This window comes from Lutra lutra, chromosome 9, assembly GCF_902655055.1.
Source record: "Lutra lutra chromosome 9, mLutLut1.2, whole genome shotgun sequence".
Classification (NCBI taxonomy): domain Eukaryota; kingdom Metazoa; phylum Chordata; class Mammalia; order Carnivora; family Mustelidae; genus Lutra; species Lutra lutra.
This window is the reverse complement of record NC_062286.1, coordinates 118825057-118852991: the sequence shown is the minus strand read 5'-3', so window position 1 is coordinate 118852991 and position 27935 is coordinate 118825057. Positions and strand designations below refer to the sequence as shown.

The window sequence follows — 27935 nt, the reverse complement described above, 5'->3', positions numbered from 1 at the left end:
AGTGCCCCAATCTGGCCGGGCATTGGAGCCACTGGCCTCTAACAGGGTCATGGGGTGGGACAGAGATCCCATCCCTGGGACTAGATGGAACCAAACTAGAGGCCCTGCCCCATTGTCCAGGCTCCTGGAAGCGCCCCTTCCCTTCAGATCCTTGTACAACCCTAGGGAGCCAGAAAGGAGCTGCCACCAAGGGGGAGACTGGCTTTCTCATCTTTGTGGTGAGAGAGGGTTCAAATCCAGACTCAGTCATGACTAAGGAAAGTAATGGAATGTGATGTGTGGGGATGTCGATGGCAAAGTGTGTCTGGGAGTCGGAGATGCTTGGGGAAGCTGCCACTTGGGGTCTGGCCCTGAAAGTGTTTGTCAACCCTATGTAAGCACCTTGTGCAAGGGCTTATCCTGTCCCTTCTGTGTCCCTCTCGGCCTGTCCCTCTTGTAGATAGGAGAAACTCCTTCCTGGCTGCATTCCCAGGCTGTCACCTGTTCTTATACCTGTTTATGCCCTGCAGTGCCTTTTCCTGAAACACCTACCTGTCCCTTCCTGTGGTCCCTTGTGTAACTGAAGGGCTCTGTACACCGGATCAGGCCCAGAGTCTGGAGAATAGGGGCCCTGTTGTTCGTTCTGAACCTGCTGGCATCAGGGAGGCCAGGTAGCAATGGCCATCAAACACTGTCCAAGTGGGAAGGGCCTTTAGTGATAAGGCCCGACACCCTGAAGGCCAGGTAACAACAGGGACAATGACATTACCCAGAGATGACATTGTCTGGGTACCTCCCATGTGCCAGGAACCCTGCTCTCTCACTTCATCCTCATTTCCCCGGACCTACTCCAAGATGAAGACTATGACTCTCCCCATTTTATAGAGAAGGAAATGGACACCCACAGAGGGGAAGCCACATCCCAGGGTCAAACTTACCCCTGAGGGGTCAAGCCAGAACTCAAAGCCTAGTTCATTTGCCTCCAGAGTCACCCTGTTCTGAGAACCCTCAAGACAGCACACCATCTAGATCAATAAAACGTGTCCCCCACCAAAGAGGTTGTCCCACCCTAGGTGCTGTTGAGGCTGACACAGAAGGTAGGAGGGCACAATTGGCTTTCTTATTCCTGGAGCCCAGGGAGGCAACCATGACCCTGGACATTATCCATATATAGTCCCTGTATGGCCCAGACATAGCTTGGGCATGGCCCAGATTGGCTCAGAGGTGCCTAAACATGACCCAGATGTGGCTTGGATGTCTAGTTCCCGAGCCTGCTAGAGGCAAAATGACTCCTGAGGGAGGACAAAGATATACTCCAGACTATGGGAGTCACAAACAGGCATTTATTTATTGCAGAAGAGAGAGAGAGTCTACAGAGCTGGCTTCCGTACTCCCTCTGGGACCCGGCCTACCCTGGATGGCCACCATCCAAGTCTTCGTGGGAGAGAGGAGAGCAGTCCGGGGGTCTAAGAGGAGGCTGGAGTGATCACAAGGGAATCCTGGAGTTGGAGGAAAAAAGTCAATTCAGTGTTTATGCTGGTGGTCCTCCACGGGGTGGCCACTGGCACTGGGGATCATGACCTTGAACATACACAGAATTCCCTGAAGGGTCAGAGGAGTAGTGTGAACAGTAGTGTGTGTGAACAGTGACACGGTGCAGGGATCTGGGGTACGGACAAAGTATTTGCATGCAGAAGCTGGGACTGTGTAGGACCATTGTCCCCAAGCCCAGGAGACCCCCAAAACGCCCCAAGAAGTCTCATAAAATGCAGATTTTGATCTGCATTCAGCTGTATTCATTGGGTCCCAGCCAGCTAACTTTTTAATAACAACACTCTGCCTTTTTTTTTCTTTTGAACCTAAGTGTGATGCAAGGAACTTAACCTATTAGATTTCCCCCAATATTTTATTATTATAATTTTTAAACAGAGAGCAGAGTGGAAAGAATTTCCCTGGGACCACTTGTCTACTAAGCACCTAGTTTCTACCATTAACTCTTTCTAAACCCTACTTGATTTATCTCATATCTGTCCGTTTATTCTTTCCTTCAGCTAGCTTTTAAAACATATATTACAAAGCTATAAAAAGGAAATCAATGGGCTGCTCGCTCAAAATAAATGAATAGAGCAAAACAGGAAACTTGGAAACGGATCCAAAGAATGATATGCTACCTTTCCAACCCAAAGCGCAAATGATGGGTTATGCAATGCAAGCTGACTGAAAAAAAAAAAAAAAAAAAAGGAAAGTAGCCAAATGCCCCTTCATAAGAGATATGTGAACGAAACCAAGCTCTAGCCATCCAGTTGTATGGAAACTTGCTCACCCAACATGAATCAAGTATAATATGTATTTTAGATAAACTCCTTATAACTGGGTCATTGTAATGTAGTGCATTCAAGTATGACTGATGTATTCGCACATCTGCTGGGTTTTATGGAGGCGGAAGCTGGGCTCAGGACAGAGGACCTGCCCGAGGTCATGGCTAGAGAGAGGCAGAGCTGGGATTGTACTGGTCCTCCAGTTCCTGAGTCTTGACTTCCAGCCCCTCTCTGTGCTGGCCACAGCCCTGTTCTCACTATCCTCCATCACAGCCAGCTGAAGGGTAGACACAGATTTTGAGGGTAGGCCACTGATAATAAGTCATACATCAACTTTCCTTTGAAACTAGTTAACAAAGCCTCCTACCCTTGACCTTGTGGCAGGGGGAGGCATTTTCCAGACTTCCTTTCCTCTCTGAATTTCTCCAGAACAAAAAAGCTCAGGAAGTCAGTGATACCAATTCACAGCTTTGGGCAAATCAGGACTAAAACGAGTTAAAGTTTTGGCCTAAAGCGCCTTCTAGCCTTGGGTTGGACACCTTGGCCATGGCAGCGTAGGTAGGTAATCACTTGTGGGTTTTCTTAATTCTAAATAATTCTACTTTCAATGCCTCCCCCACCTAGAGTGGACTAGAAACTTCCAGAAGGTAGCGGTTTTGTTCAGTGTTGTGGTCGGTACCTGGTACACAGTGCTGCTTAGGAAATGCCTGCTGGCTGGCTGACGGAGAAGGCCCACTTTGCTGTCATGGCTCCTGCAGAAGCTGGGGCCCAAAGCAGGTGTTATAAGGGCTGTTGCGGAGTGCAAATCCCAACTTTGCCACCTACTGTGTGTGTGTCTTTGGAAATGGATTTGCCATTTTTGAGTCTCAGTTTCCCTATCTGTAAAATGAGGATTACAGCAGGATCCGCCCCATTGATGGGTGTGAAGACTAAACAAGATGCTGTTCAGTGGCATGAAACAATGATGGGCTATTGAATATTGTTAATGCTAATATTTGGGGGCTGGGAGTGATGCTGCTATGGCCCCCCTCCCTAGCAGCTGTCAAGGAGGGTCAATGCTCAGTGAGCCTCTCTTGAGCACTCACCATGGGGCAAACCTTACTGCATGAAGGAACCAGTGCATGAATGAGTAACAGGTAGAGGAGAGAGGGCTGGAGGGGAATGCTCCCCAGGCTAGGACACTTGCACTCTTATGCTTACAGAAGAGGAAGTGAGGCCTGGAGAAAAGAAGGGGCTGGTCCAGGGCCCCCCCATGAGTGACTGGCTGGGTTGGCACTGGAGTGCAGGCCCTGCCTCCCAGCCCAGGACTCCCCCAGCAACTGTGCCCTCCCCGGGGGCAGGACATTTAATCCTACTCACCTTGGTAAGAAAGGATGAAGCTTCCTCGAATCCCCAGGCTTTCACTATCGATATCGGGATCCCAGATCTTAATTTGCCTGAAATAATAAATGTGGTCAGAGGCCGCTGGGCTTGGGATAGGATTGAGCAGCCACGGGGAGGGGACTCGGGGCCTGGCATACTGTCCCTCCTGCCTCTGCTCAGCTGCCCTCTGGCCCCAGCACCCAGCCAGCCTCATCTCCCTGCCCTGTGCTTCCAGCACCAGCTGCTGGAGTTTTCCACGGGCTCCTTTCACATGCTTTGTCACACTTCTGTTAAAGAACCATCAGGGGCTCCTGTCATTCAACAGAGGTGTCAATACATTGAGGTTTCCTACTCTAATAAAATAAAGAAGTGAAAAAATGTAGTTGGCAGAGGTTAATAATTCTCCCCACCCCCACAATCTGGGGCTTAGTTAGAGGAATTCGACCATTTCTCTCGGCTTCCTCCACCAATAACACAAACAACAATGCAACAACGGTTAAGAGATGTTGAGACCCACCTGGGCCAGGCTCCTCCTTCAGCCCCTTATAAACATCCTCTCCATTATGTGCCGGAGGAAGGTGCTTTTATTTTCCCATTTTACAGGTTGAGAAACTGAGTTAGGACGATAAGGTAACTTATTCAAGGCCAGGTAACCAGCAAGAAGGGGAATCAGCGCTTGAACCCAGGGCTCCCTGAGGCACCTCGAGTGTGCTCTAGCTGTTTACACCCCTGTCTCTCTCCAGCCATCAGCCCTTTGAGGTGGGGGCATTGCCTCCTGGTACTCATAAAGGAACTGGACTGGAAAGTTGGGGATGGAAGAGGTCATTTTGAGTTGGGCAACCAAGAAGGCTTCCTGGAGGAGGCAGAATTGGAAGCATGCTCTGAGGATGGATGGAAAATGAGATGCAGGCAGGAGGAGTGAAGCACCCATCCTCAAAACCCTGAGGGTTGGGGGATGGATAGCAAAGAGACGCACCGTTCTCGTTTGGCAGTAGGACAGAGACGAGGATCTCAGTGGTGCTGTTTCTCAGAAGTTCAGGCTGTGAAAGAGAGGGGCATTGTTACCCTGGCTGAGGATCCCGAGTCCCCCAAGCCCTGCCCCATGGCCAGGGCAGCCAGGGGAGATGCTGGAATCCCAGGCTCCTGCCAGTCAGAGCTATGAGGGTTCCTGGGACCAGCCAGGCTGGGGGCAGAACCAATCCAGCTGGGCCCTGTGTCCTAGTGTGTAGGTGTGTTGGTGGGGGGTCAGGAGCATGAGAGGGATACACCCCCTACCCTCAGGGGCTCCACTGCTGTGTTCTAGCCGAATTTGCCTTGAGGGAATTTTACCCTGTTTCCTGAGTTTTGACTTCTCCAGTGAAGTCAAAGTTCTGATTTTCATGTGGGAACCTCTCCACTTAACAAGTTAGCCAAAAATAAAATAAAATAAAAAAAAAAATTAAAATAAAAAAAAAACACACATATGTGGACCAAAAAACAAAACAAAGACTGAAGACAGGATGCAACCAGTCTGAGATCTCTGATCTGCTCTGAGTCAGCTGGGGCAATGGAGGAGCAGAAGGAAGGGGCTGTCCAGGGTTACTGAGATGAGTCTGTGAGAGCAAAAGAGATCGCAAAAAGGCATTTGTTTTCTAATTAGGGATCACAATGTTATAGCAGAAAAGTGAATGTGTATCTGTGTATCTATGTATCTGTGAGTATGCCTGTGTTCTCAGCTGTGTCTGGCATATAGTAGGTGCTCAGCAAACACCAGAGCAAGGAGGGTTGGACTTTGTGGCTGTTAATGTGGAGGCTGGCCAGCCCACCAGGGGTGACCTTGTTCCAAGCAATTCTTGGTCAGTGTCTCTTTTTTTAAATGGACAATCCTGGGTTGTCCCCCATGCCCCAGGGACAATCTATTAATACTCACATTGAACAGTCCAATGCCTGAGTTCATCAGGTGGATCCGATCAGAGCTGCAACAGAAGATGCCCTTGAGAATGGCCTCTCATTCATTCATTCATTCATTCACTCACTCATTCAACAAATATTTATGGAGCACCTACTATGTAGGGTTTGATTTGTGCCAAGGGGGTCCAGTTGGCAACCCCTGAACTCCCTTTTGGGTAGCAGGAGGGCTGTGGGATGTGGGGAGAAGGTGGGCAGAGGAGCAAAAGGCAGCTGGAGCACTGTGCTTCCAGGCTGGGCTCATGGGGTCAGCATCGGGGCTTGACACTCACTGCCAGCGTCTTGGGGTCATCCAGGATGGGCAGAGGGGATGGTGGTGGGCATGCTGTTCCCATGGCCAGGGTCAGCCTGTCCCATGGCTGCTGCAAAGCCACTCTTCTTTCCTTGCCTGTCTTTGATATTTGGTCCCCAAAACGGGACAGTCCAGGCTAGGCCACCTTTCTGCACATTCCAGAATACCTTTACTCCATGCTCATACCTCAGAGGTTCAAAACACTGCGTGTTTAAAGCAACCCAGTGGTCACAGGCTGGGAGAATGATTTACACATTTACCTGATTTCATTAAAGTTGAGCATAAGTCGGTCCCCTTTGGTGTAAAACTGGGCTTCTGAGCTGGCTTCCTGCAGGGAGAAAAGTCCGTTCCTTTCAGGGGTTGTGTCAAGTGGAAGGGGAGAAAGGCTTTTCCTGCTGATGTTGCCAACCCGATAGGATATTATCAGCATGGGGAGCTTCCACAAGGGGATAATCTCTCTGAGGATGACCACGGTACATAGGAAAACAAAGTTGCCAGATGGGAAGAGGAGAGTAAAGATGAGCGCCTGGATGCAGCTGTTTTTGAAGCCAGACTGTCTGCACTTCTCAGGTATATGAGCTCGTACAATTCCTTCTGCGCATGTGAGTTAAGTGACTGCCCAAAGAGCTTAACTAATAAAGTCACAGGACCAGAGCTGGGTGACTAATAAAGTCACAGGACCAGAGCTGGGTAGCAAAGCAAGAGGGGTGAACAGGAACAGCGAACAGGAGGGTCTCCCAGGTTTCTGCTCGTGCCACAGACAGTTGAACTCACGATGCCCAGCGTGAAGAAGGGGCGGGGGGCTTCATTGGTGGCGAAGACTTCCAGCACGATCAGTTGGGCCACCTTGGCACTGCCCTCCTCCAGAAGGAGCTCTGGGGTCTCCTGAGTTAGGATCTTCACCATCTGTGTGGGCCCCAGCTGATTCACAGCCTGGAAGGACATCAGATCCTCATGAGGCCTCCCACGGGCCTGACCATGGCCCACAGGCCCATGTAGCCCCTGTGGCCTGGCCCTGTCCCCCTTCCTCTCCTGGTCCAGCCACCGTCCGTCTCCCCGATCCTGGAGTGGATTGTTGCTGGCCCCATCTCATGGCCTTTGGTTTTGCATTTCCCTCCGTCTAGAATACCCTTCTCTTCAGGGAAGCTCTCTCTCATTTCCTGGATTATATTAGGTACTCCAGTAATGCCCTCATAACTCCTAGAATCTATCCTTGGTCACCGCACTTGTAACAGAAATATCATCTGTGTACATGATCCAGGTCACACTGCCCTGCTAGACTGAAATCTTGGTGAGGACAGCTGAAAGGATGTGGAGCAGTCCCACATGTACTTTACTCCCCAGAGGTCAGTGGACAGACCACAGCAAGCACCTATCAGCCTGCAGACGGCAAGTGGACCAACCTGTTCACTGATCACCTGGATGGTGGACTTCAACCGGCGGGCCAGCTCAGGAAGCTGAGGATGAGGGGAAGGCAGAGCAGGTCAGCTGGAGGGGAGAGGGGAGACACACCTCCAGCAGCCTCACTGCCTGGATCCCTAGGACCCAGGGTGGTGACACGAATGTCACTGGTAGAAACCAGCCCCTGTGTCAACAGCTGTGGGGTATGGGGTCCTCACTGGCCTGGACTTCTATTGTGGGTTGTTGGTGATAGTGGGTCTTGGAGAGCTCCCTGCTCCCTAAGGACATGGAGACGTGACCCAGTTCTTACTATAGTCATGAATGTGGTTGCTGGTGACCATTCCCCTTTTCTCATCATACCAACTTTGGGCCAACCCCTTCCCCTCTGGGCCTCAGTTTCCCCATTGGTCACTGTGGAGGAGGTGGCATACTCCAGCTGACTGGTGGTGGTTGTCTGCTGGGCTGGGTTGATAAGGATTCCGAGACCATGTTGTCATCGAGGCTCAATAGTAAGAAGGATCCTGATCGATTCGTGATGTCTGCCATGGGTCCCACAGTGGAGAGTGGGGGCATGACTGCTATCCTTGGACTACTCACTATCTAAGATGCCCTTTGGCTCAATGGGATCATTATTTAGTAAAAGAAGCAGGTGTATCAGGTTCCAGAGGGCAGAACTAGGCCTGGTGCTGGATGTTACAAGAGAATTTGCAGCTTTAGAGCTCTATGTCAGAGGCAGAGTCTGTTAGATGAGGGAGTGAGTTCTCTATTACTGGAGGGATTTAAGCTGAGCCTGACAGGAGATTACTGCTCAGAGGCGTAGGGCCGTCCTTGAGCCCCCTTGATTCAAGACATTCCCATGATGCAGCAGAGGGAGCCCTCTCATGACGAGACTGACCACATAGTCCAACACGACTACGAGTTCCTCTGGAGGGAGCAAGGCAGCTACGGCAGCGTTCACCACATCCTGCCTCACGGTGAGGCTGAAGGGGGTCCTGTCCAGGTAGGGCACCGTTAGGGAAACTGCAGACTTATTGAACTGCTTGGTCACGTCTCCATTGGAGTCCAACAACTTGGCCTAAGAAGACACGAAGCAGACAGTTGGCTAGGAACTTGAACTCCAAAAGCTTACCCAGGAACGACCTAGAAGAAAATGATACCATTCAGACTATTTCCCTTTGTGCCTTTGCTGACAGGAAGCTTAGCTTGGAATTCAGTGCCCTTCCTGAGGTGATAAGTGATCTCACGTGGCCGGCAACATTGACTCCACCAGCACCCCTCAGTTAATCTCTGATTTTTTAAAACCTAGAGGTCTTCTTTGGCACTTAGGTTTTGACTTCTCAGATACCTCATGAACCCTTTGGATGAAGGAAAAATTCAAAACTGCAACAAAATTGGTGAAAATGTTTGATTGCTGCGGTTTCCCAAAGGATCTGTGGAAACTGTGCCGGGCCTCCCACTGTCCAGGTTCGCCTGGTCCCTCAGGGACCCCAGCCCCAGTGTGAGTGTGCAGCCCCACATTTCACAGAGCACTGGCAGTTCCTGGCTTCTCCTGCCTGCCAGGCCCTGTGCAGCCTCACTTCATCTTCCTCTTGGTGACCAGTACTATCTCCATTTTACAGATGAGGAAACTGAGGCTCAGGGAAGTGACAGAAGTTGCCCAAAGTCACACAGCCAGGGAGTTGTGAAGCTGGGAGAGACACTCAGGTCTGTGTGATCTCCAGGGCTGCGTCTTGATCCTGGGCTCTTGTTTCAAGGTCATCAGATATTTGGGGTTTGGCAGGGGCTCTCCTGAGAGGAAGGCCAAGAGCCCCCATGCATACGCTGGGCTCTGACTGGGGAAACCAGAGGCTGAAGCCAGATCACTGCGGCCGATGCTCTGAGTGTCGCCCTTGAATTCCATCTCCTGGTTTCCTCCATCAGGATGGATTACATGGGACAGGTTTGGCCCCCTGAGTTCCTAAATCAGCCTGTGTGTCCTAACTGTGAGTGGTGTTTTCTCCCCTGAAACAGACCGTGGTATCTGGTCCTTGGCAGTCAGAGAAGGGCAGTGATGTTTCCACTTTACTTTTGAGGACCCGTGACACTCACCCCCAGCTGGAGCTGGATGACATTACCCTTGATGGCAGGAGACAGAAAGTCGAACTGCAGCCGGTCAGAGCCGAGGGAAACAGGCGCTGCTCGGAGACAAGAGGAAAGTTCTATGAGGGAGGAGGGCAGTTTTGGATGGGGCGCTTTGGGGGCTGCTTTTGGCTGGAGCTGCATTATTGCCTAGGGGTTGGTAGGGAGGAGAAGGAATGACGATGTTGACAATGAGAACAATGATGAGAATGACATTTACTGTGCATCCATCAAGTGCCACGTTCTGTGTTAAACCTTTATACTTAAACTTTACACTCAGTCTTCACAATAACTTTAGGAGGTGGGTCCTATTATTACCCCCATTTTACAGATGGGGAACAGGCTCAGAAAAGCAAAATGACTTGCTCAAGGTCATATTGTGAACAGATTTGAACCCAGTCGGTCTGATGCCAAGGTCCTGGTTTGGAACAGGAATGACCTATTGTTTATAACTCTCTACCTCCTCCAGGGGACTGGGATTTGCACACCTCACCAGGACGGAGTCCCTGGTGCACTGGATAGTTTGTGTTCGCCTGAGGAGTCCCTGCCTGGCCGCCAGGTGGCAGTGGTGTCTCATCTGCTCCGGCTGGTGGGCGGAGCATGGGGAGGGCTGCGGCGGGGCGGGAGGTTGGAGGGGCGCAGGGAGAGGATCAGGGACAGTCAGGGAGTGGATCCTTGGGCCACCTGTTCACCTGGGGAGATCTGCCCTGCCCCTGAGGAGCAGAGGAGCCAGACAGACATCTGTTCCATCCCCAGTAGCCTTGGCTACTCAATCCTACCTTTGAACCTCAAATTTCTCATCTTAAAATGGGGGTAGATACAATAGTAATTGCCTCATAGGTTGAATAGGACTGACTCCTATTTAAGTTGGCTCACATCTAAATTACACCAGACTTGGAACTTGCAAAAGTGGGGTCAAGCCTTCTCCAATCACCAATTTCCTCTGTGAACCTGGACAAATGACTTGATCTCTCTGAGCCTCAGTTTTCTTATCTGTGAAGTGGGGTGATGATGGCTACTTCCTGGAGTTATCTGGAACCCAGCCCAGTAGGAGCTCTTTGGGTGCTCACTGCGTACTGATTCCTTTCTCTTCTTCCCCTCCGCCTGGTCACTCTCTGAGTGAGCTGCTTCAGATCCCGAAACAGTGGATGGTAGCATTTTCCTCTTCCTGCTAATTCCCACTCTGAGCCCTCTGAGCCCCGTATAATTGTGAAGTCACGCAGAAGCCTGTGTCCTCCCATCCCTGCTACTCTCAGGGAAGGAGAAACAGTCTCCTTCCTGAGCACATGTCTTGCCTCTTCCCTTGTTTTCTCTTCTCTAATAGCCTGAAGTAACTGCTGTCTCATCACACATTCGTTTGTTCATTCATTCAGCTCCCGTTCGCAAGCACTTTTCTGGGTGGGCAGAGCGCCTGCTATGTGCCGGGAGCCTCCCTGTAAACTTTTAATCCTCACTAACAATCTTGTGATGTAGGGATGTAGAAACCCCATTTTACAGAGGAGGAAACTAAGGATAAGGAGGTGGAGTGGCCTTCCCAAAGTGACAGAAAATCAAGGCAGAGCTGGGATTTGAACTGAGAAATCTGACTCACAGAGACACTTGCACATAGTAGGTACTTGTGAAATCACAGGTGTGGTGAATTCCCATCTGCTCATCTTTGGGAGGGATTCACAGATGTTCATTGCACTTGCTGCTGGGCCAAGTTGCTGCTCAGGCTTGACCTTCGAGGCCTCTCCTGGGCAGAGCCAGGGTGTGGAGGCTGGCTCAGCAGTAAAGGAAAGAGGTGGGAGGGAGCAGAGCACCTACCCCTCACCAGCTGCAGGAGATCCGCTTGCATGTCCTCAAAGGCTGCCTTGATCACGGGGCACAGCTGCAACAGCACAAATGCAGAGGCTCCATGATCGAGGGGCCAGAACACGGCCCCACAGCGATCCGTGCCTGGCCCACTCAGCCTGAGCCCATATGCCCATGGCCAGCCGGGCTTCTGTCCATGGGATTGAGGACTTGGTGTTGTGTCTCTCCACCAGCCATCCCTGCTGTTGAGAGTCCCCCGACTCTTGGTGTTGCCTGGGTTCTTTTGCACTGGTTTGTCCCTTACCCTATGCCCAGGGTGCACCCTTCCAGCCAGCTGCCCTCCCCACTGGACTCCTTGTCCTGTTCACGAAAGCCCATGTTTTCCATAAGAGGAATATGGAGAATGTATTTCTTCATTCACCTACTTGGCCAGCTAGTCATTACTGAGCTCCTTCTGCACGTCAGACTCTAGAATGGGGGGGGGGACTCTAGAACAGACTCTAGACCCAGCCAGACTCCTGAACAACCTCTGTGCCTCTTGTGGGTTTCTAGCTCCAACACCTCCCTTTGTCTACTGAGCTCTTCTTCCACTAAAACTGCTAGCAGTTCTCAGCTGGGGGCTGATTCTTTTGCCTAGGAGATATCTGGAAGTTTCTGGAGTCACAACTGGAGGGGGAGGTGTTATGTATCTGGTGGTTAGAGTCCAGGGATGCCAGTAGATATCCCACAGTGTGCAGGACACCTCCCACAGCAAGGAATTCTATGACCCGAATGTCGATAATGTGAAAGGTAAGAAACCCTGGCCTCATGGAATCCTGGCCTCACCTGTTTTGCTTAAGGTGGAGGTTAAACCTTTGACTCACTTGCTTGTGGGACTCAAGAGTCTTGTTCTCCGGCTCCTGGGTGGCGCAGTCGATTAAGCATTCAACTCTTGTCATGATCTCAGGGTTGTAAGATCAAGCCCCATGTCGTGCTCAGCACTCAGTGTGGGTTCTGACTGGGATTCTCTCTCCCTCCCCCTAGCGCCCTCCTGCTCATGCTCTCTCTCTCTCTCTCTCTCAAATTGATGAACAAATCTTAAAAAACAAACCCAGAGTCTTGTTCTCTGCTCTAGGCAGCCGATTTTCCAGGGCAGTGCACTGTGAGAGTTTTCGATGCACAGTTAACTTTTTATATGAAAAACCCATTCCCTGCTTCTAGCTGCTCTGCCAACACAGAACCCAGGGAGGATGGAAGACTTGGGCTCGGAGACCCCCAGCATTCACTGCCAAGGGCCAGCGTGTCCCTCATGGGAACGTGCTGCTGGAAACCTTGACACCATCTCTCACGGTTACCTTTCCTTCACTTCCACCAGGGGCTCTCAACCCTGAGTACACATTAGAACCCTTCAGGAAACCAGTTAGAACTCTGTGGGATACTACGGCCCTGCCTAGCCCCATTACATAGGAAATTCCATCAGGATTTTTAAAAGCTTTCCCAGGTGGTTCTGATGTGCAACTAGGGTTGGGACACAGATATTTCCACTGAAAAGGGCTTTGGCATTTTCTAGGTGGGTTCCTGGCAGATTTAAACATGGTATGCCTTTTCCCTCCATTTCATGTAAAATATTCATGTGACCATTGTGTCAAATCCACTAACTCATGGTGGGAAACCACGGTGATTAATGGAATGCCAGTTTTCTCATATCATTCATTATACTCATATACTTTTATTCTTAAAAACAGATATTATCCAAACAGCATTTTTATGCTCTACTTTCTAGTGGAAAATACATTTTTTAGCTAGTAAAGTATGATGCCAATTAAAATATGATTTTGCTGGAAGCTTGGAAAAAATTTCCAGCTGTGCCTACTTTAAGAAACTCCCACCTTTAGGAGCACCTGGGTGGCGCGGCTTGTTAAGTGATTGACTCTTGGTTCCGACCCAGGTTGTGATCTCGGGGTTGGGAGATCAAGGCCCACATCGGGCTCTGTGTCCAGTGCGGAATCCTCTTGAGTTTCTCTCTCTCCCTGTCCCTCTGCCCCTCCTGACTGTGCTCTCACTTTCTCCCTGTCTCTCACTAAAATAAATAAAGAGAAAAAAACCTCCCACCTTTAAATAGAAAAAGATTTCTGAAAAAATATTTCACATCGGAAAAGACAAATCTTACAGAATTCTTCACTTTCAGGTTCCTTTTAGCAGTCTCTCTGGAATGGTTCAGTAAAGCATTAAATATGTTGCAGCTATTACAATAATTATGAATATTATACAGTGGCAGAGAACATAGGTATAACTTAAGGAATAAAAATATGAATGCTTGGGGTGCCTGGGCGGCTCAGTGGTTTAGGCTTCTGCCTTCAGCTCAGGTCATGGTCCTGGGGTCCTGGGATCGAGCCCCACATTGGTCTCAGTAGGGAGCCTGCTTCCCCCTCTGCCTGACTCTCTGCCTACTTGTGATCTATCTCTTTCAAATAAATAAATAAAAAATTCTTAAAAAAAAAAAAAAAAGAAGAATGCCTGTGTGTCGAGATGGACGGTGTATATCTACAAAGAGAAAATGGCTGCTAAGTTAAGGTGGAAGGGTTATGGGCACTTTCCTCCCAAAGTCATTTGAGTTATTATATTATCTTTTCAATTCAAAAACGTTTTATTATAAAAAAAATTAGTTATCTGACAAGGTGTTTCAAACCCCAGGACGCCCACTGTGGTGAACCTATCTTGGAATTTACAGTGGAAATCAATGGTCAAAGTTACAGTTTTAGTTCACCTGTGACATATAAGGGACATAGAAAATGAACTTGCGTTTATTGACTCAGAAAAATAAATCCAACAGGCCTGGGGGTGATAGACACTTGAAGACCACAGGCTGACGAGCCAGCTCGTACCCCTTTGTGAGGGCCAAGTGTTAAATTTTCAGGAATTTCTGAGCTATGGGCTAAACCCAGAGATTATTCTTTTTTTTTTTTTTAAGATTTTATTTATTTATTTGACAGAGAGAAATCACAAGTAAGCAGAGAGGCAGGCAGAGAGAGAGGAGGAAGCAGGCTCCCTGCTGAGCAGAAAGCCCGATGTGGGGCTCGAACCCAGGACCTGGGATCATGACCTGAGCCGAAGGCAGCGGCTTAACCCACTGAGCCACCCAGGCGCCCCTAAACCCAGAGATTATTAAAAATTAAATTATACAGGGCACCTGGGTGGCTCAGTGGGTTAAAGCCTCTGCCTTCAGCTCTGGTCATGATCCGAGGGTCCTGGGATTGAGCCCCGCATCGGGCTCTCTGCTAGCAGGGAGCCTGCTTCCTCCTCTCTCTCTGCCTGCCTCTCTGCCTGCTTGTGATCTCTGTCAAATAAATAAATAAAAAAATCTTAAAAAAATTAAATTATACAAATTTACAACTAAATAAGTTATACTAAATGCAAAGCTAATGAGAACTCAAAACTCATTATTTCCTAATTATTTTGTTGTATTTTACTATTCTCTATTTCTCTTGAGGTTATTTACGTCATTCGCATTTATGTGGTGAAAATACCATACAGTGGTGTGCTGCTGTGTGTTTCTTACCAACTCTGCTCAGTGACATCCCACGGGTAGCTTGAAATTGTCCTTGGAGCACGTGTTTACACCAAAGAAATCAGCAAGTGCTACAAATTAGGGTTCCTTCCATTCACCCTCCCCAGAGTCAGCTGTTAATAATTTATCATTGTTCAAGGTCTCTTGGGTGACTTTTGGCAGTTCTATTACCTTTACCTCAATGATCCACTGAAAGAATGGTCAGACCCACAAGTTTCCCACTCAAGGAGACACAGGTCTCTGAGCACAAGCTTGCAGTTCCACCCCAGCCCCACAGGGGGAGCAATCTTTGCAAGCCAGAGAGGCTCTGAGTCCACTCACCTGAGTTTTTACCAGTTTGGGCAGGGCTGGCATCAGGAGGCCCATGATGGTGTCGGCTAAGGGGTTGACCAGGAAGGAGAGCCTTCCGGAGAGAAGAAGGGGAGAGAGATTAGGACATGTCAGAGAGGATGCTGTTTTGTTTTGTTCTGCTTTTTTAAAATTAACATATAATGTATTATTTGCCCCAGGGGTATAGGTCTGTGAATCATCAGTCTTACACAATTCACAGCACTCACCATAGCCCATACCCTCCCCAAAGTCCATAACCCAGCCACGCTATCCCTTACCACCCCAGCAACCTTCAGTTTGTTTCATGGGATTAAGAGTCTCTTATGGTTTGTTTCCCTCCCTGGTCCCATCTTGTTTCATTTTTTCCCTCCCTACCCCCCCACAACCCCCACCCTGCCTCTCAAATTCCTCATATCAGAGAGCTTGAGATGATGCTATTTTACAGAAGGGAAGACAGAAAGCCCAGGGGAGGAAGGCACTTGCTCAAGGTCACACAGCCTGTTCCAAACCCCCAGCCAGGTATAGATGGCTGAGATCTCAGCCAGGCTGAGAATTGTCAGGGAGTAGAAGCTGGGGGTTGTCTTTAGAAATGTGTGCTGGAGACTGGGATGATGGCATTGTCATGTCTCTCCATTCTCCTGATAAGGAGAAGTGGAGGGAAGGACCATGTCCAGTGTGCTGAGTGCTTACGGCTGTAGCCTGATCTCATCGTCTCACTGGGGCCTTGAAGCTGAGTCATAGGGATGCACTGGTCAGCAGCACATGGACAGTAAATGAAGGTGATGGGTTTGCTTGACTCCAAAGCATATCTTTACCCATGACTCCACTCAGGCCCGCCCAAAGTGGGTTGAGGGACTCCTTTCCACCTTGAAATGTTTGCCCCACTTCCAGGCAGAATGCCTGAAATCCCACCAACCCTGTTTCTGCACTTGATGTCATGAACTTTCTTTGTCATCAGAGTCCCTGAAAGGAGCCTCAGCTCAGGAGTCAGGAGAGATCAGTCCCTTTCTTTCTCTGGGCCTCAGTGTTCTCCCTCACCCCCTGGCTTCCCTCCCAGGTGTGGTGGGAGCCCAGCAGGAGGCGGCCACACTCACTTCTGCAGCAGGCTGACCCGCAGGCTCCCCTGGCTGTTGGAGCAGTCATCGATGACCAGGTGGGCATCGCCCCTCTCACTGGTGTTCAGGTGGATGATGGCTTGTGCCTCCGTTTCCATGTGTATCTCCACGATGGTCTTGACCAGGGGTCTGAGAGTGGAGGTGCCCGCACTGTCTCAGTCCCAGGGTGGAGCAAGCCTGCTGTCTAGCTCAGTCTTCTGGTTCTCTCACCTCCCAGCTCAAGATCCTCTGATGATTTCTCCTCATCTCCTCTAGGTTTCACCCCACCAGGTTCAGGTTTTGGATTCCTGTCCTGGTTTAAATTCTCTGCCCATGTCAATAGTTCCCAAACTTACACCCAACTTTTTACCCAGATGTCTTACAGGTGCCTCAAATTTAACATGTACAAAATGGAACTCTGGGGGCATCTCGGGGGGTGCTCCATCAGTTAAGTGTCTGACTCTTGATTTTGGCTCAGGTCATGATCTTAGAATTGGTTTCAAGTTTGGGCATGGAGCTTGCTTAAGATGCTCTTTCTCCCTCTGTTCCACCACCCCCCTTTTCCACCAACTGCAGACTGGTGCCCTCCAGGGGCCCTCCCTGGGTCCTAGAGGACCCTCTCTCTCTCTCTAACACACACACACACACACACACAAACACACACACAAACACACACACCCCTCTCTATTCTCTTTGCCATTCTTTGGACAAAGCAAGCATCTCAGGGCAAAGGACTCTTGCCTCAGGACCTTTGCACTTGCTCTTCCCTGTGCCTGGGACTCTTTTCCCAGATACCTGCATGGAGGAAAGGGGCAATGCATGAATGAACCTGTTGGGCCTGCCGTATCTGACTGAGGGGACACTCACGTGTTGAGTCCAGCCACCATGTCCAGGGGGATCTTGACCGTCAGCCCCTGACCCTCATCTGAGGGTTCTACCTGCAGCTGCAGGATGTTGGCTGAGGTGACTTTCAGCCTGGAGGGGACATGGGACAGATGAAATTCATGCCTCATGCTCAACTGAATATCACCTGAAAACTGGCCCCCTAACTCTTTCCTGTCTCCCCTGGTGCCCAGCCAGGGGTGTCCAGCCAGCAGCTGGACCTAAGCCCCATCCACTGACTCTTACCCAGCATGGTCTGGCCCCCAACCCTCCCCTCCACCACTGCTAAAGATGCTTCCATGGATCCCTGCCACTTAAAAGATGAATCCCAGAGCCTTGGGCTTACTCGGAAGACCCTCTGTGACCAGCCCCACTGACCTCTCTGTTCCAGACCGTGGGATGAGAGCGTCAGCCATTCTGAGTGACTGTCACACACCCTGTGCCTTTGCCAGGCTGGTCCCACTCCCTGGAATGCCATTTACTTCTTGTCTCCTGGTGAGCACGGAGTCACTGGCTCACCTGCCACTTCCACCAAGAAGTGTCACTTTTGCCCTTCACTGTCCTACCCCAGGCCACCTTCCTCTGGGGTCACCCCACTAGGGTGCCTGTGTCACTCTCTTATGGCTCTTGTTAACTCAACTGGCCAAGGGATCATGCCAAGTGTGTCCTGGGTGGGGGGGGGGCGGGGAGGATCTAGCGCCCAGTGTGGTCCTGTTCCACTTACCAGATGATGTGCTTGAGGATAGAGTTCACCACATTGCCCAGTATAGGGATGCCCCCAGCTGGCTTCTCCCGTATGGCACTGAGCAGGGGCAGCTGCTGGAGGATGGCGATGGCATCGTGGTCGTTCAGCTCCTGTGTCAGCCCTGGAGGCAGATCCCAGAGGTCAGGGTCCAGCAGGAGGGGCGTGATGGATGGCTTGGCAGTGGCTTTAGGCTGGGAGGGGGAATCACCCAGGGCTGGCTCCATCCCTACCCTCTACTGTGAGATGCGGCTTTGAGGATGAATGGTCTAGATAGGTCATTTGCACATAAGGACTAAGGAGGGGGCATAGGTGGGGCCATTCACCCCTCTGAGCATTGCCAGCCTCTGCAGGAGCATTGGCCGGGATAGGGGCCTAGGGGCCTGCCTGTCTCCCACCAGCCAGCAGCAAACTCTCCGGAGCCAGAAGGCAGGGAACCCCCAAGGCTTTGTTGGGGGCTGTTTGGCTGCCAAAACATACTTGCTAACAACTCTCTGGCACCCCATCCCATGGGCCTGCTGTCCACAGAGCCTCAGGTGCTGAGCTGAGAGAGGAGAGGCTGTGAGTCCCAGGTTCTGGTCCCTGTTGGACTTTTCTCCTGGCAGCCAGAGCCCATTTGGCTTGTGTGAAGAGCAGGTGACTCCGGAAGTGGCTCTGGAAGCAGCCCTCAGCCCACAACGGATGGGAATTGGTGTATAATACCCCAGCTCCCTCAACCCTCTGGCAGGATGACAGCGGCGGGGTGGGGGGGGGGAGGCGGGGTGTGTCTCCTGCTGTGCCCCAGAGTCCCTGTGTGTTGCTCCTTTTGTCTGCTCCGTGATAATGGAGGTGGGACTTGTAAATATTCCTCCTTTGTCAGTGGACAAAATGTTAAGCCCTGTCAGCAGAGGCTCTGGAGGGACACAAAGAAGGATGGAGCCCAATGGAATCATGGAATTGAAGGGAGGATCTTAGAATCATGGACTCTTGAGATCACAGACACTCCCAACCTTTACAACTCATCCACTTGAGTCTCACCCTAGAGCCGGGATCCCAGTTGTGCCTTGCACACTCCCAATGATGGGGAACTCCCTCCCTCCTTTGGAGGGCTGTTCCACCTGCCCTCTTGCCTTATGGTGGTAAGGCCTGGATAACCAAGACTTGCTTTTTTTGGGGGGGGGGTTGGGTGAGAGGGAGAGGGAGGCACCCCAAGACTTACTTTCTTTGATGATTTCTCGGCCGAGGCTAAGAACTGCAGGGGGGTTGAGGGTGGCCCCAGCCAACGTAACTGCCAGCAAACCACAGAGGAGGGTGACAGTGAATGGGCCAGCCATCTTTGTGGGGATCGGTGAGCAGCAAGTGACAGGGGATGGAACCTGGGGTGAGCACAGGTGAACCTGTTAGCTGGGCAGAGAGGTCAAGGGCAGGCCCACCATACCTGGCGACTTGGGGTACAAAGTCCAGAAGACATTGTTTAGTGAAGTGGTTAAGAGTGTCAGCTCCGGAGCCCAACCATTGAGTCTGCTGCTAGGTGCTAGTTGTATGGCTTTGGACCCTCAGCTCAGCCTCTCTAGGCCTCAGTTTTCTCATCTGGCAAATAGACATAATGAAGCAGTGCCCTGCTTCATAGAGTCAGGCACTTAAAACCCTCCATAGTCCAACCTCAGCCAATTTCACTTCCTGCTTATTACTTTCTTGCTCTATAAAGTTCCGATCATTCCAAACTGCTTGAAGTTCCCAGAACATACCCCGTTCTGTCCTGTTTTCTGCACCTTTGTCCTAACTCTTCCTGCTTCCTGTGGTGCTTTCCCCCTTCCTTATCTGCCTGCTGGACTCTTATTCATCCTTTAGAACTATGCCCACACTTCCCTTCTGCCAAGGTTTCCCTCTCCTGCAACCAGAGACCCCAGACTGCACTTGGAGAAATGTTGCCTTTGGGGTTGCCGTCTGCCCAGGACAGGATGTTTGGAGGCAGGGGGAAATGGGTATTCAGGTAGGATGCCAAAGGACAGGAAAGCTGTTTGCCTGATCCTAAGGGGCCTGAGAAGGGAATAGGTGGCTTCTTGGAGCTCAGGAGAGGAAGCCAGAGGGAGGGAGAGGCCTGCGTGCCTTCCTGGGAGAGGACCTTGGGGGATTCTGGCTCCTTGGCTGTACTCTGTCCCCGCCACAGGGCAGAGCATCAACTCCTATAAGCGGGTCCCGAGCTTTCCAGCTTACAACCTGGCTCCGCCTCTGAGCTCCAGGGAAAATTCTGCCTCCTATAGACTGTCCTGCTTAGAGGGAGGGAAGATCCTGAGATCTGAGCCCTCGCTTGGCTCACCTTGTGGATTTCTTGTTGCCAAAGACAAACATGGCATCTGGATGACATGTGTCTCTCAGCAGGAGTGACACGAGCTCTCCGAGACACTTGCTATCATGATTCAACCTTTGTCTTCCTAACTGGGCTGTGAGCTCCAGGGGGGAATGTTGGGTCTAGCTGCTCCCCATTGTGTCCCAGGCACGTGCCATTGTGCCTGGCATGTGGTGGGTTGTTTAATAAATACATGGTTGCTGAATGAATTGATGGCTTCTGGGAGCCCTGGGAGAATGGGGAATCTGAGCCTGCACTGAGCAGGTCTGGGCCATGAGGGCTGAGGGTGGAAGAGAGGTATTACGGGCCTCAGGGTCAGACAGATCCTAGCTGGAGGCCTACCTCTACCACTTGCTGTGTGATTGGGGCAAATGACTTACCCTCTCTGAGCCTCAGTTTTCTCATCTGTAAAATAAGGGATAATTATAGTACTTAAATCACAGGGCTGTTGGGAGGATTAAATGAGCCAGGAGAGCTCAATGAGTGTTAGCTGTTATTATGATCATGACAGTTAGTATCACTAATACTGGGGTCAGAAGGAACCCCCTTGCAGTCAAAGCCAGAAGACAGAGCTAATGCCCTGCGCCCTGCTCTTCTGCCCAGGAAGCCCCTCACCCCCACCCCATCATCTTTTTCTTTCAAGCACCTTGACCCTATTTGCCCTTCATTATCTTTTCATAACACTCTGTCCTCTTATCAGAGGTGCTCAGGGAGCCAACACTGTGGTAGCATCCCTCCTGTGGAAAAGTGTCTCCTCCCCAGACCCAAGCACCATACACATAATCACCACATCATATCTAACCTCCTGGCCTTTGCTTATGCTGTCCCCTTTACAAGAGGATGCCTTTCTCTTTTCCTTTGTCCAGCCAGCTTCTGCTTGGCTTCTCAACTGACATGCCACCTCTTCCAGGAAGCCTTCCCTGACTGCACTTTGCCATAGTGTCCCTGGTCTTCCCTTGAGCACAGCATGTACCACACTGGCCCATACTGGGAATAACTTGAGGCCAGGTTAGTCTGATACTCCTCCTTGTTCCTAGCATTACCCTAGCATGGGCTGGGCAAAGAGCAATTGGTTTGTACCCGGTGGGTTTATGTCACTGGGCTCAGGTCAGGGAAAGACTCAGCCAGTCCAATTCCATCATCGCTATTCTTTCGTCTTCCGGATGAGGGGGCTGAGTGCCTCTTTCCCTCTAGCCCCGACCTCGGAGGGTCCTAGTGGACTTAGGGACCTTACCTCAGGGCCAAGCCTTAGTCCTGCTCTTGACCTGACTGCAACAGGTGGCTCCAGCTTAGAACCTTCCTGGTGCCCTAGGGTTTCAGGCCCTTTCCTACCACTTTTACCTGGACACGCTGGAGTCCTCAGTCTGTTCCTCTCCTCACCTGGACAGTGGGTCTGGATGTCTAGCCTTATATCCTGCGCTCCCCACTCTGGGAAGTTACCCTTTGCCTTTGGGCTGAGACCTTAGCTGGGCTGAGGTCTCCAAGGTAAATATTTGTGGCTTCTGGTGAACCACATCCCTGCCTGGAGGCAGCTTCCTGGGGTTTGGACAAAGGAGGGTCTGGGCCGGCTGGAGGGGTGGGCGGGGCGCGGGGCACGTGGTGGAGGATCCAGACCAGGCACAGTGTGGCCTGTGGAAGGGGCTCCCTGCCTTCTGGACAGCTGCTCCCAGGGGGGTGCTGATGGGGATGGTAGCAGTGACAATGTATTAAGCACCTACAACGTGGCAGTTGCCACCCCAGGCTTCATGTTGGCCATGTCAGTGGAGCCTCATCCCTGCCAGGGTCAGGATGATTATCCCAACTTTACCATGGAGGAACCTGCCCTGCAGGATCAGCAAATGGCAGAACCAGGATTCAAACCAGAACTCAGACTTCAGGGCCTATCTGGGGCTGTCTACAGCCCGGCAGATGCTCAAGGTCCTGGGGATGGTCTGGGTCCAAGTCCTAGCTCCACCATTTCCATGCTGTGTGACTTGGGGCCCATTCCCTACCTTTCCAAGCCTCAGCTTTTCATCCGTAAAATGGGAATAGTAGAAGCACCTACCTACCAGTGGGTTAAGAGGAACATGGTGGGCGTGCTTAGAGAATGGATTCTGGCACAGAAGACATGCTCAATAAATGGTAGTGGTTGTTACTGTTGTTATTACTGCTTGTAATAGCATGGGCCTTTGTAGAGAGGTAATAACCATAGTTGAGCCCAGGTAGTTGACCTGGGGGAAGGAAGTAATAGCTTTGCCCATCACTTATTCCTGAATGCATCCAAAGATACACATCTCCATTAATTAATTCCCTCCAGACAATAGTTTTGAATCCCATTTGGGTCCCTTTGCTGTGTGACCCTGGGCAAAGTACTTACCTCTCTGGGCCTCAGTGTCCTCATCTGTAAAATGGGAATAATTGTAGCTGCTCCCTCACAGGCTGCTGAGAGCATGAACTGGTGTGGTGCTCTCACAGCACTTAGCAAGTGCTTTTAGTTGCTCGTTCTGCAATAATCAGTACCCACCTAGCTTTACCTCTGCCTTCAGGAATCTCAGTAAGTATTCTTGGAACGAATGCGTAATGAGGCATGACTGTGAACCAAGGGAACAAATCAGCAGCTCCCCAGAACCCCCATTACCCCTCGTCTGGTGCAAGCCTTGCCTCGTTTAACCCGTGTCACCAGCCCCAGGTCCCCAAGAGCATGTGAGGTGACTGATTTGCTCCAGCTCCAGCAGCCAGGGCTGCCGGAGCTGGGACTTGGGCCCAATCTGTCTAGTCCGGACTGCAAGCTCCTTACCACCCACTGTCCTTTCCCCCAGTGACTCCAGGTCAGTGTCGGGAGGGTGGGGGGCAAACACGGCCTTTGGACCTGGTCTGGGGAGTCATTCTTGCTGCTTTGCTCCAGTCTAGAAGCTGGGTTTGTGGTTTAGAGCTGAGAGGGCCATTGCTGAATCCTGTCTCCATGTGCAGTGGGACAGGAGAGGGACCGTGAGTGCCCTGAGGCCCTCTAGTGTGTGGCCTGGCCCTGGCCAGTCTTCCCTTCCTGGACTTGTCAAGAGGAAAAAGGCAAGAGTATTTGCCATCCTGCCATGTGTGCAAAACCCCTAAAGATGAGATGCTCTGGGAGGCAGGGAGGCTGCCTGGTGGGGATCTGACCAGTCCCTTGGGCACGTCTCCAGAGAGGCACCTCTCCAGAAAAGCGAATGCGCCCTCCTGGGCTCCCCGGGTGGTTGTGCCTGCTGCCCATGGACAATGTCCCTCTGTGGGAGACCTGAGCCTGGTGCCAGAGCCTGGGCCTGCATCAGCTCCTGCTTCCGGCCTCTTGGCCCTGATAGACTTGCTGGGGTCAACACGCACAACTGCTCTCTGTTGGTCCAGCACGCCTCGGAACCCAGGGCCAGCAGAGCCCTGTCCTCGGTGTCACTCGGTGTCCCTATCAGACTGCTGAGGAACTTTTTGTCCCACCCTCATGTCTTTCCAGCACCCAGGGCCTTGCTTGGGCTGTGTCCTATTTCTGGAATGCCCTGTTCCCTCCCCTGAAGCATCCATTTTGCCATGTCTCCACAGCAGGAAGCCTCTGGAGTCTGACAGATGCAGTTCGATCCTTGCTCTTGGGCTCATCAACTACGAGGCGGTGGGAAACCGCTGTCTCTCTGTGAGCCTCTGTTTCCTCAGGTATAAAACAGGACTATTTTGTGGGTCACATGAGATAATGTGAAATACTTGGGACATCAGAGAATTCAGTAAATGGTAAATTATATTATTATTGGAATATTAACATCACTGATCTTTAAGGCCAAATTCAGAAGGTAGGGTCTGGGTAAAGCTGGCTGACTCTGTCCTGATATCTTTGTGGCCTCCTGGGGGCCCCCAAAGCACCAACTATTTACTCTCTTGGGGGTCTGGCTCCTCTTCTGCCTTGAGATGTCCACTCTATCCACCCACCCATCCATGCAATGTCAATCCATCCATGCTTTCATTCATTCATTCCAATCTCCTCTCTGGTCTCCCTCTTTCCACCCTGAGTTCTGCCTACCAAAATCCACTTTCCACCCAACAGTACAAGTTAACTTTAAAAACATGACTCCGACTTTGTCACAGCTCTGCTTATTAAAACCCTCCAAAGTCCTCTGTGGCTCTTGAATAAAAATGCAAGCTTTACAAGGTCCTGCATCGTTGGCGGCTGCCCCCCTCTCAGCCCTCATCGCTCATCACTTTGCTCCTCTCCCTTCTCACTCCTACCTCAGGGCCTTTGCACATGCTGAGCCTTCTCCCAGGAGACTGCTCTTCTCCCAGCCCAGCTCCTTCTCATTCACCGAGTCTAGCTTTAGTGTCCCTTCCTTGAAAGGCCTTTCCTGGCCACCCTGGCTAAAAGAGAGCTCTTCTTGCTCTTCTCTGTCACTGCCATGGATGGGTGTCCTCGTTAGCACTGAAATCTGAAAACTTAAGTGTTGTCTGAGGTACCACGGTTCCACAGATCATGCTATATACCAAGAAGAGGGGCGAGACCACAGTGCAAGCAGGTAGCCAAGAACCGGTTGCACCACCGTTGGGACTGCTATGTGGAGGCTTCTGACCCAGATTGAGGTGACAAAGGATCATGGGCAAAGAGGGAAGGTCTGTGAAGATTTTTTTTTTTTTAAGTAGGCTCCACACCCAGTGCAGAGCCCCATGCGGGGCTTGAACTCATGACCCTGAGGTCAAAACCTGAGCTGAGATCAAGAGTGAGGTCGGACACCCAAGTGACTGAGCTACACAGGTGCCCCTATGAAGATCTTTCTTAAGAGACAGCTACAGCTGTGGTCCTTCCTCTCACTCTCCCGCTGATGGGAGCAGGGGTGTCTGCCCCTACTGTGGGCCTGGCGGGAGGGCCCTTTCTAGGGACCATCTAGGGGCTTCAGGGGTACGTCCACTGGAGTTGAGGCATACGATAGACTCGATTCTATCTTTTGTCTGAGAGGAAAAGACTGCTGAGCTGAAGTCATAGCAGGTGGAGTGGCTTCTGAGGAAAATCATAGCTCTGGACAGGGTCAAAGCTTGTGTGTATGTTTTTCCAAGGACCCTGCCGGGCAGCGATCTGGTCTGGGGCTGGTTTAAGTCCTTTGCAACACCGTCTCCTGGACAGGTGAGGAAAGGATTCCAGAGAGCCAGGCCTGGGGGTGGTCAGCCATCGGAGGACCTCTGTCCTCATCTGGGGTTGCAGCTTGAGAGGCCTGGCAGGAAGGTTTGAAGATCCCCCAGGAAGGTCCCCACAAAACCGCTAAACATTTTTTTTGGCTCCCCAGAGCTATCGAGCAATATTATCAGCCAAGAGAAATCTGCCCCGTTTCCCTCTCCTTTCTGCCTGTGCTCCATCCCTGCATGCAGCCAAAGAGAGAGGGAAAAGGTGTGTGTGTGTGTGTGTGTGTGTGTGTGTGTGTGTGTGTGTGTGTGAGAGAGAGAGAGAGAGAGAGAATGAGCAGGAACCTCTCCTCCCCTGCCTGTACTAAGCCAGTCCATAGAAGTCTTAGGGGTGGGGAGAGAGTGTGAAATCAAAGAGAGTTAAATCAAAGCTGGATACACAGACACAGCAAAGTGTCAAAGTAGGAGAGACCACATCCATTCTATAAGTCACCAAACTGAGGCCCAGAGAGGAAAAAATAGGGATGTTATCACCCCCATTTTCCAGATGCACTGGGTTCTTGGAGAAGGGAAGTGATGTGCCCTAGGTCCCACAGTCATAAAACGTGGAGTCAGGATTTGATCCCAGTTCTGATGGTGGAGCCTATGACCTGCCCCTGTGTCCCAACACACCCCATCACCTGCAGCTGGGATAGAGGCATCCTTTTCTGAGGGGTCCATGGTCCTGTGGGTCTCTGAGGACATGGCCGGGTTGGACAGGTGAAAATCCAGAGGACTTCCACACTGTTACTTTCTTGGAAGACAAGAAGGAAGCCTCCTCGAAGAATTTACTTAGGAGGGCTCAGGTCCTCGATTTAAAACGGCTATTTGGGGGCGCCTGGGTCGATCAGTGGGTTAAAGCCTTTGCCTTCGGCTCAAGTCATGGTCTCAGAGTCCTAGGATTGAGCCCCACATCGGGCTCTCTGCTCAGCAGGGAGCCTGCTTTCCCCCTGTCTCTCTCTGCCTGTCTCTCTGCCTACTTGTGATCTCTGTCTGTCAAATAAATAAATAAGTAAATTAAAAAAAAAAAAACGGTTATTTGTTCGCCTCAAGATGCCACCAGCACGTCAGAAAGATTTCACCTCTTATACCAATTCTGTTGCTTGGGAATGGCCGTTGGCGTCCTCAAGGGTCTGGACTCAGCAGAAGAGTTTGACTGTTGAGCGACAGCGACAGACATAAACGGTACGGATGCTCGTACGGCTGCTGCCTCCCACTTGCCTTCTTGTCGAAGATTTTGCATTCCCTTGCAAAACGTCAAAGAGCTAACAGTGGGGAGAAGCCACCTAGACAACATGGAGTTTGCTAATGCCTTCCAACAAATCAGTTCTTCTCTCTAGGCCACCGTCTCCCCTCCTGTTAGTTAAGGATGTTGAGCTTCTCGATGCTGTGGACCAGGCTGGCTCTGACGACCTTTGCTTATAATGGAGGGGGTTCAGTAAATAAGCTGTGAGGAATGGCCTGTCCCCGAGGGCACGTTTGTTCTCAGGAAAGGCTCAGGCCTCCTGACCCAGGGCCCGTGTAGGCTCTGTCTAAGGGAACTGTCCGGTGGCGCGGGCAAAATGAACCATGAGGCTGCCCAGGACAGCATTCTGTGCAACAGCCCTGAGGTGGAACCAAGTTTCAATGTCTAGCGATAGGGGACTTATCAAATAAATTGTGGGCCAGCAGGCAGTTGTCACAAAACAATGTAGAGAAACGGATCAGAGGCTCTTAGCAAATGAAAAAAAGGAAAGTTTCTTCTATGTTTAAGAAAAAAAAATTTAGGGACGCCTGGGTGGCTCAGTCGTTAAACATCTTAGATCCCTGGGATCAAGCCCTGCATCAGGCTCCCCGCTTGGCGAGAAGCTTACTTCTTCCTTTCCACTCCCCCTGCTTGTGTTCCCTCTCTCGCTGTGTCTCTCTCTGTCAAATAAATAAATAAATAAATAAATAAAATCTTTAAAAAAATAAAAAATTTTTTTCCGTCTAGAAAAAATACTGGAAGGAAACTCACCAGAAGCGGAACGATGCTTAGTTCTTGAAAGTGTCACCCTAGGTGACTTTTACCATCTTCTTTGTGTTTTCAGAATTTAAAAAGATTTTACACCGAATGGAGTTTTTGATCAGCAAACAGTCCATGAAATGGATTGAAAATGAGTAAATAAAGGTTGGGTGGAGAACAAGGTTGTGGAAGAAGCTGGACTCCTTTCCGAGGGCCACCCACAGCCCCAGCCGTGCAGGCTTCCAGGGAAGCGGGCTGCTGACTAGCCGGCAAATGGGCAGAGAGAGCACCTTTGCAACAAAAGCCCAGTCATGCCATCCCGGAACCGCCACAGCAGCCTCCCGAGTATAATCCCTCTTTGTGGGGCAGGAATAGGTTAGAGTTAGTGCAAACAAGCCCTGGCTAAGCCAGACAGCTAGCTCTTCTGGGGACACAAAGACCAAATATGTCCTGCCTTTGTAGGGCTCACAGTCAAGGTGGGGGTGTGTGTGTCCTAGAGGGACAGAGAGGTCAATGCAGGCAGAGGGCCAGGCTCTCTCCCCACTCTGGCAGCATGGGATAGGGTGGAGGTCAGCTAGATGGTGGTAAGTGTTCTAAGAAGGGGAAGCCCATGGAGATAGTGCCGAAAGTGAGGTGGGCCCAGGCCTGCCGTGGCAAGGGCTGTGATGGAGGCTGGC

At 50.9% G+C, this 27935-nt stretch overlaps 1 protein-coding gene across 4 annotated transcripts; it reads right to left on the bottom strand.

The window, feature by feature from the left end:
• Nucleotides 1-1302: 1302 nt before the first annotated feature.
• On the bottom strand, nucleotides 1303-27323 carry BPIFB1 (BPI fold containing family B member 1). Of its 4 annotated transcripts, none has more exons than XM_047745539.1 (16): nucleotides 27271-27323; nucleotides 19005-19161; nucleotides 17789-17930; nucleotides 17050-17157; nucleotides 16183-16332; nucleotides 15080-15161; nucleotides 11224-11287; nucleotides 9388-9473; nucleotides 8195-8374; nucleotides 7302-7355; nucleotides 6673-6831; nucleotides 6159-6226; nucleotides 5569-5614; nucleotides 4636-4699; nucleotides 3657-3733; nucleotides 1303-1478 (listed from the first exon to the last, which is right to left on the bottom strand). In XM_047745539.1, the coding sequence occupies exons 2-16, from the start codon at nucleotides 19117-19119 to the stop codon at nucleotides 1446-1448; spliced, it is 1428 nt and encodes a 475-aa protein (XP_047601495.1). In that variant the 5' UTR covers nucleotides 19120-19161; nucleotides 27271-27323; the 3' UTR covers nucleotides 1303-1445. The 4 variants fall into 4 exon arrangements, with proteins under 4 accessions (XP_047601495.1, XP_047601493.1, XP_047601494.1 ...); XM_047745537.1 differs by lacking the exon at nucleotides 27271-27323 and adding an exon at nucleotides 21477-21555; XM_047745538.1 differs by lacking the exon at nucleotides 27271-27323 and adding an exon at nucleotides 21370-21458.
• Between the last annotated feature and the right edge of the window lie 612 nt (nucleotides 27324-27935).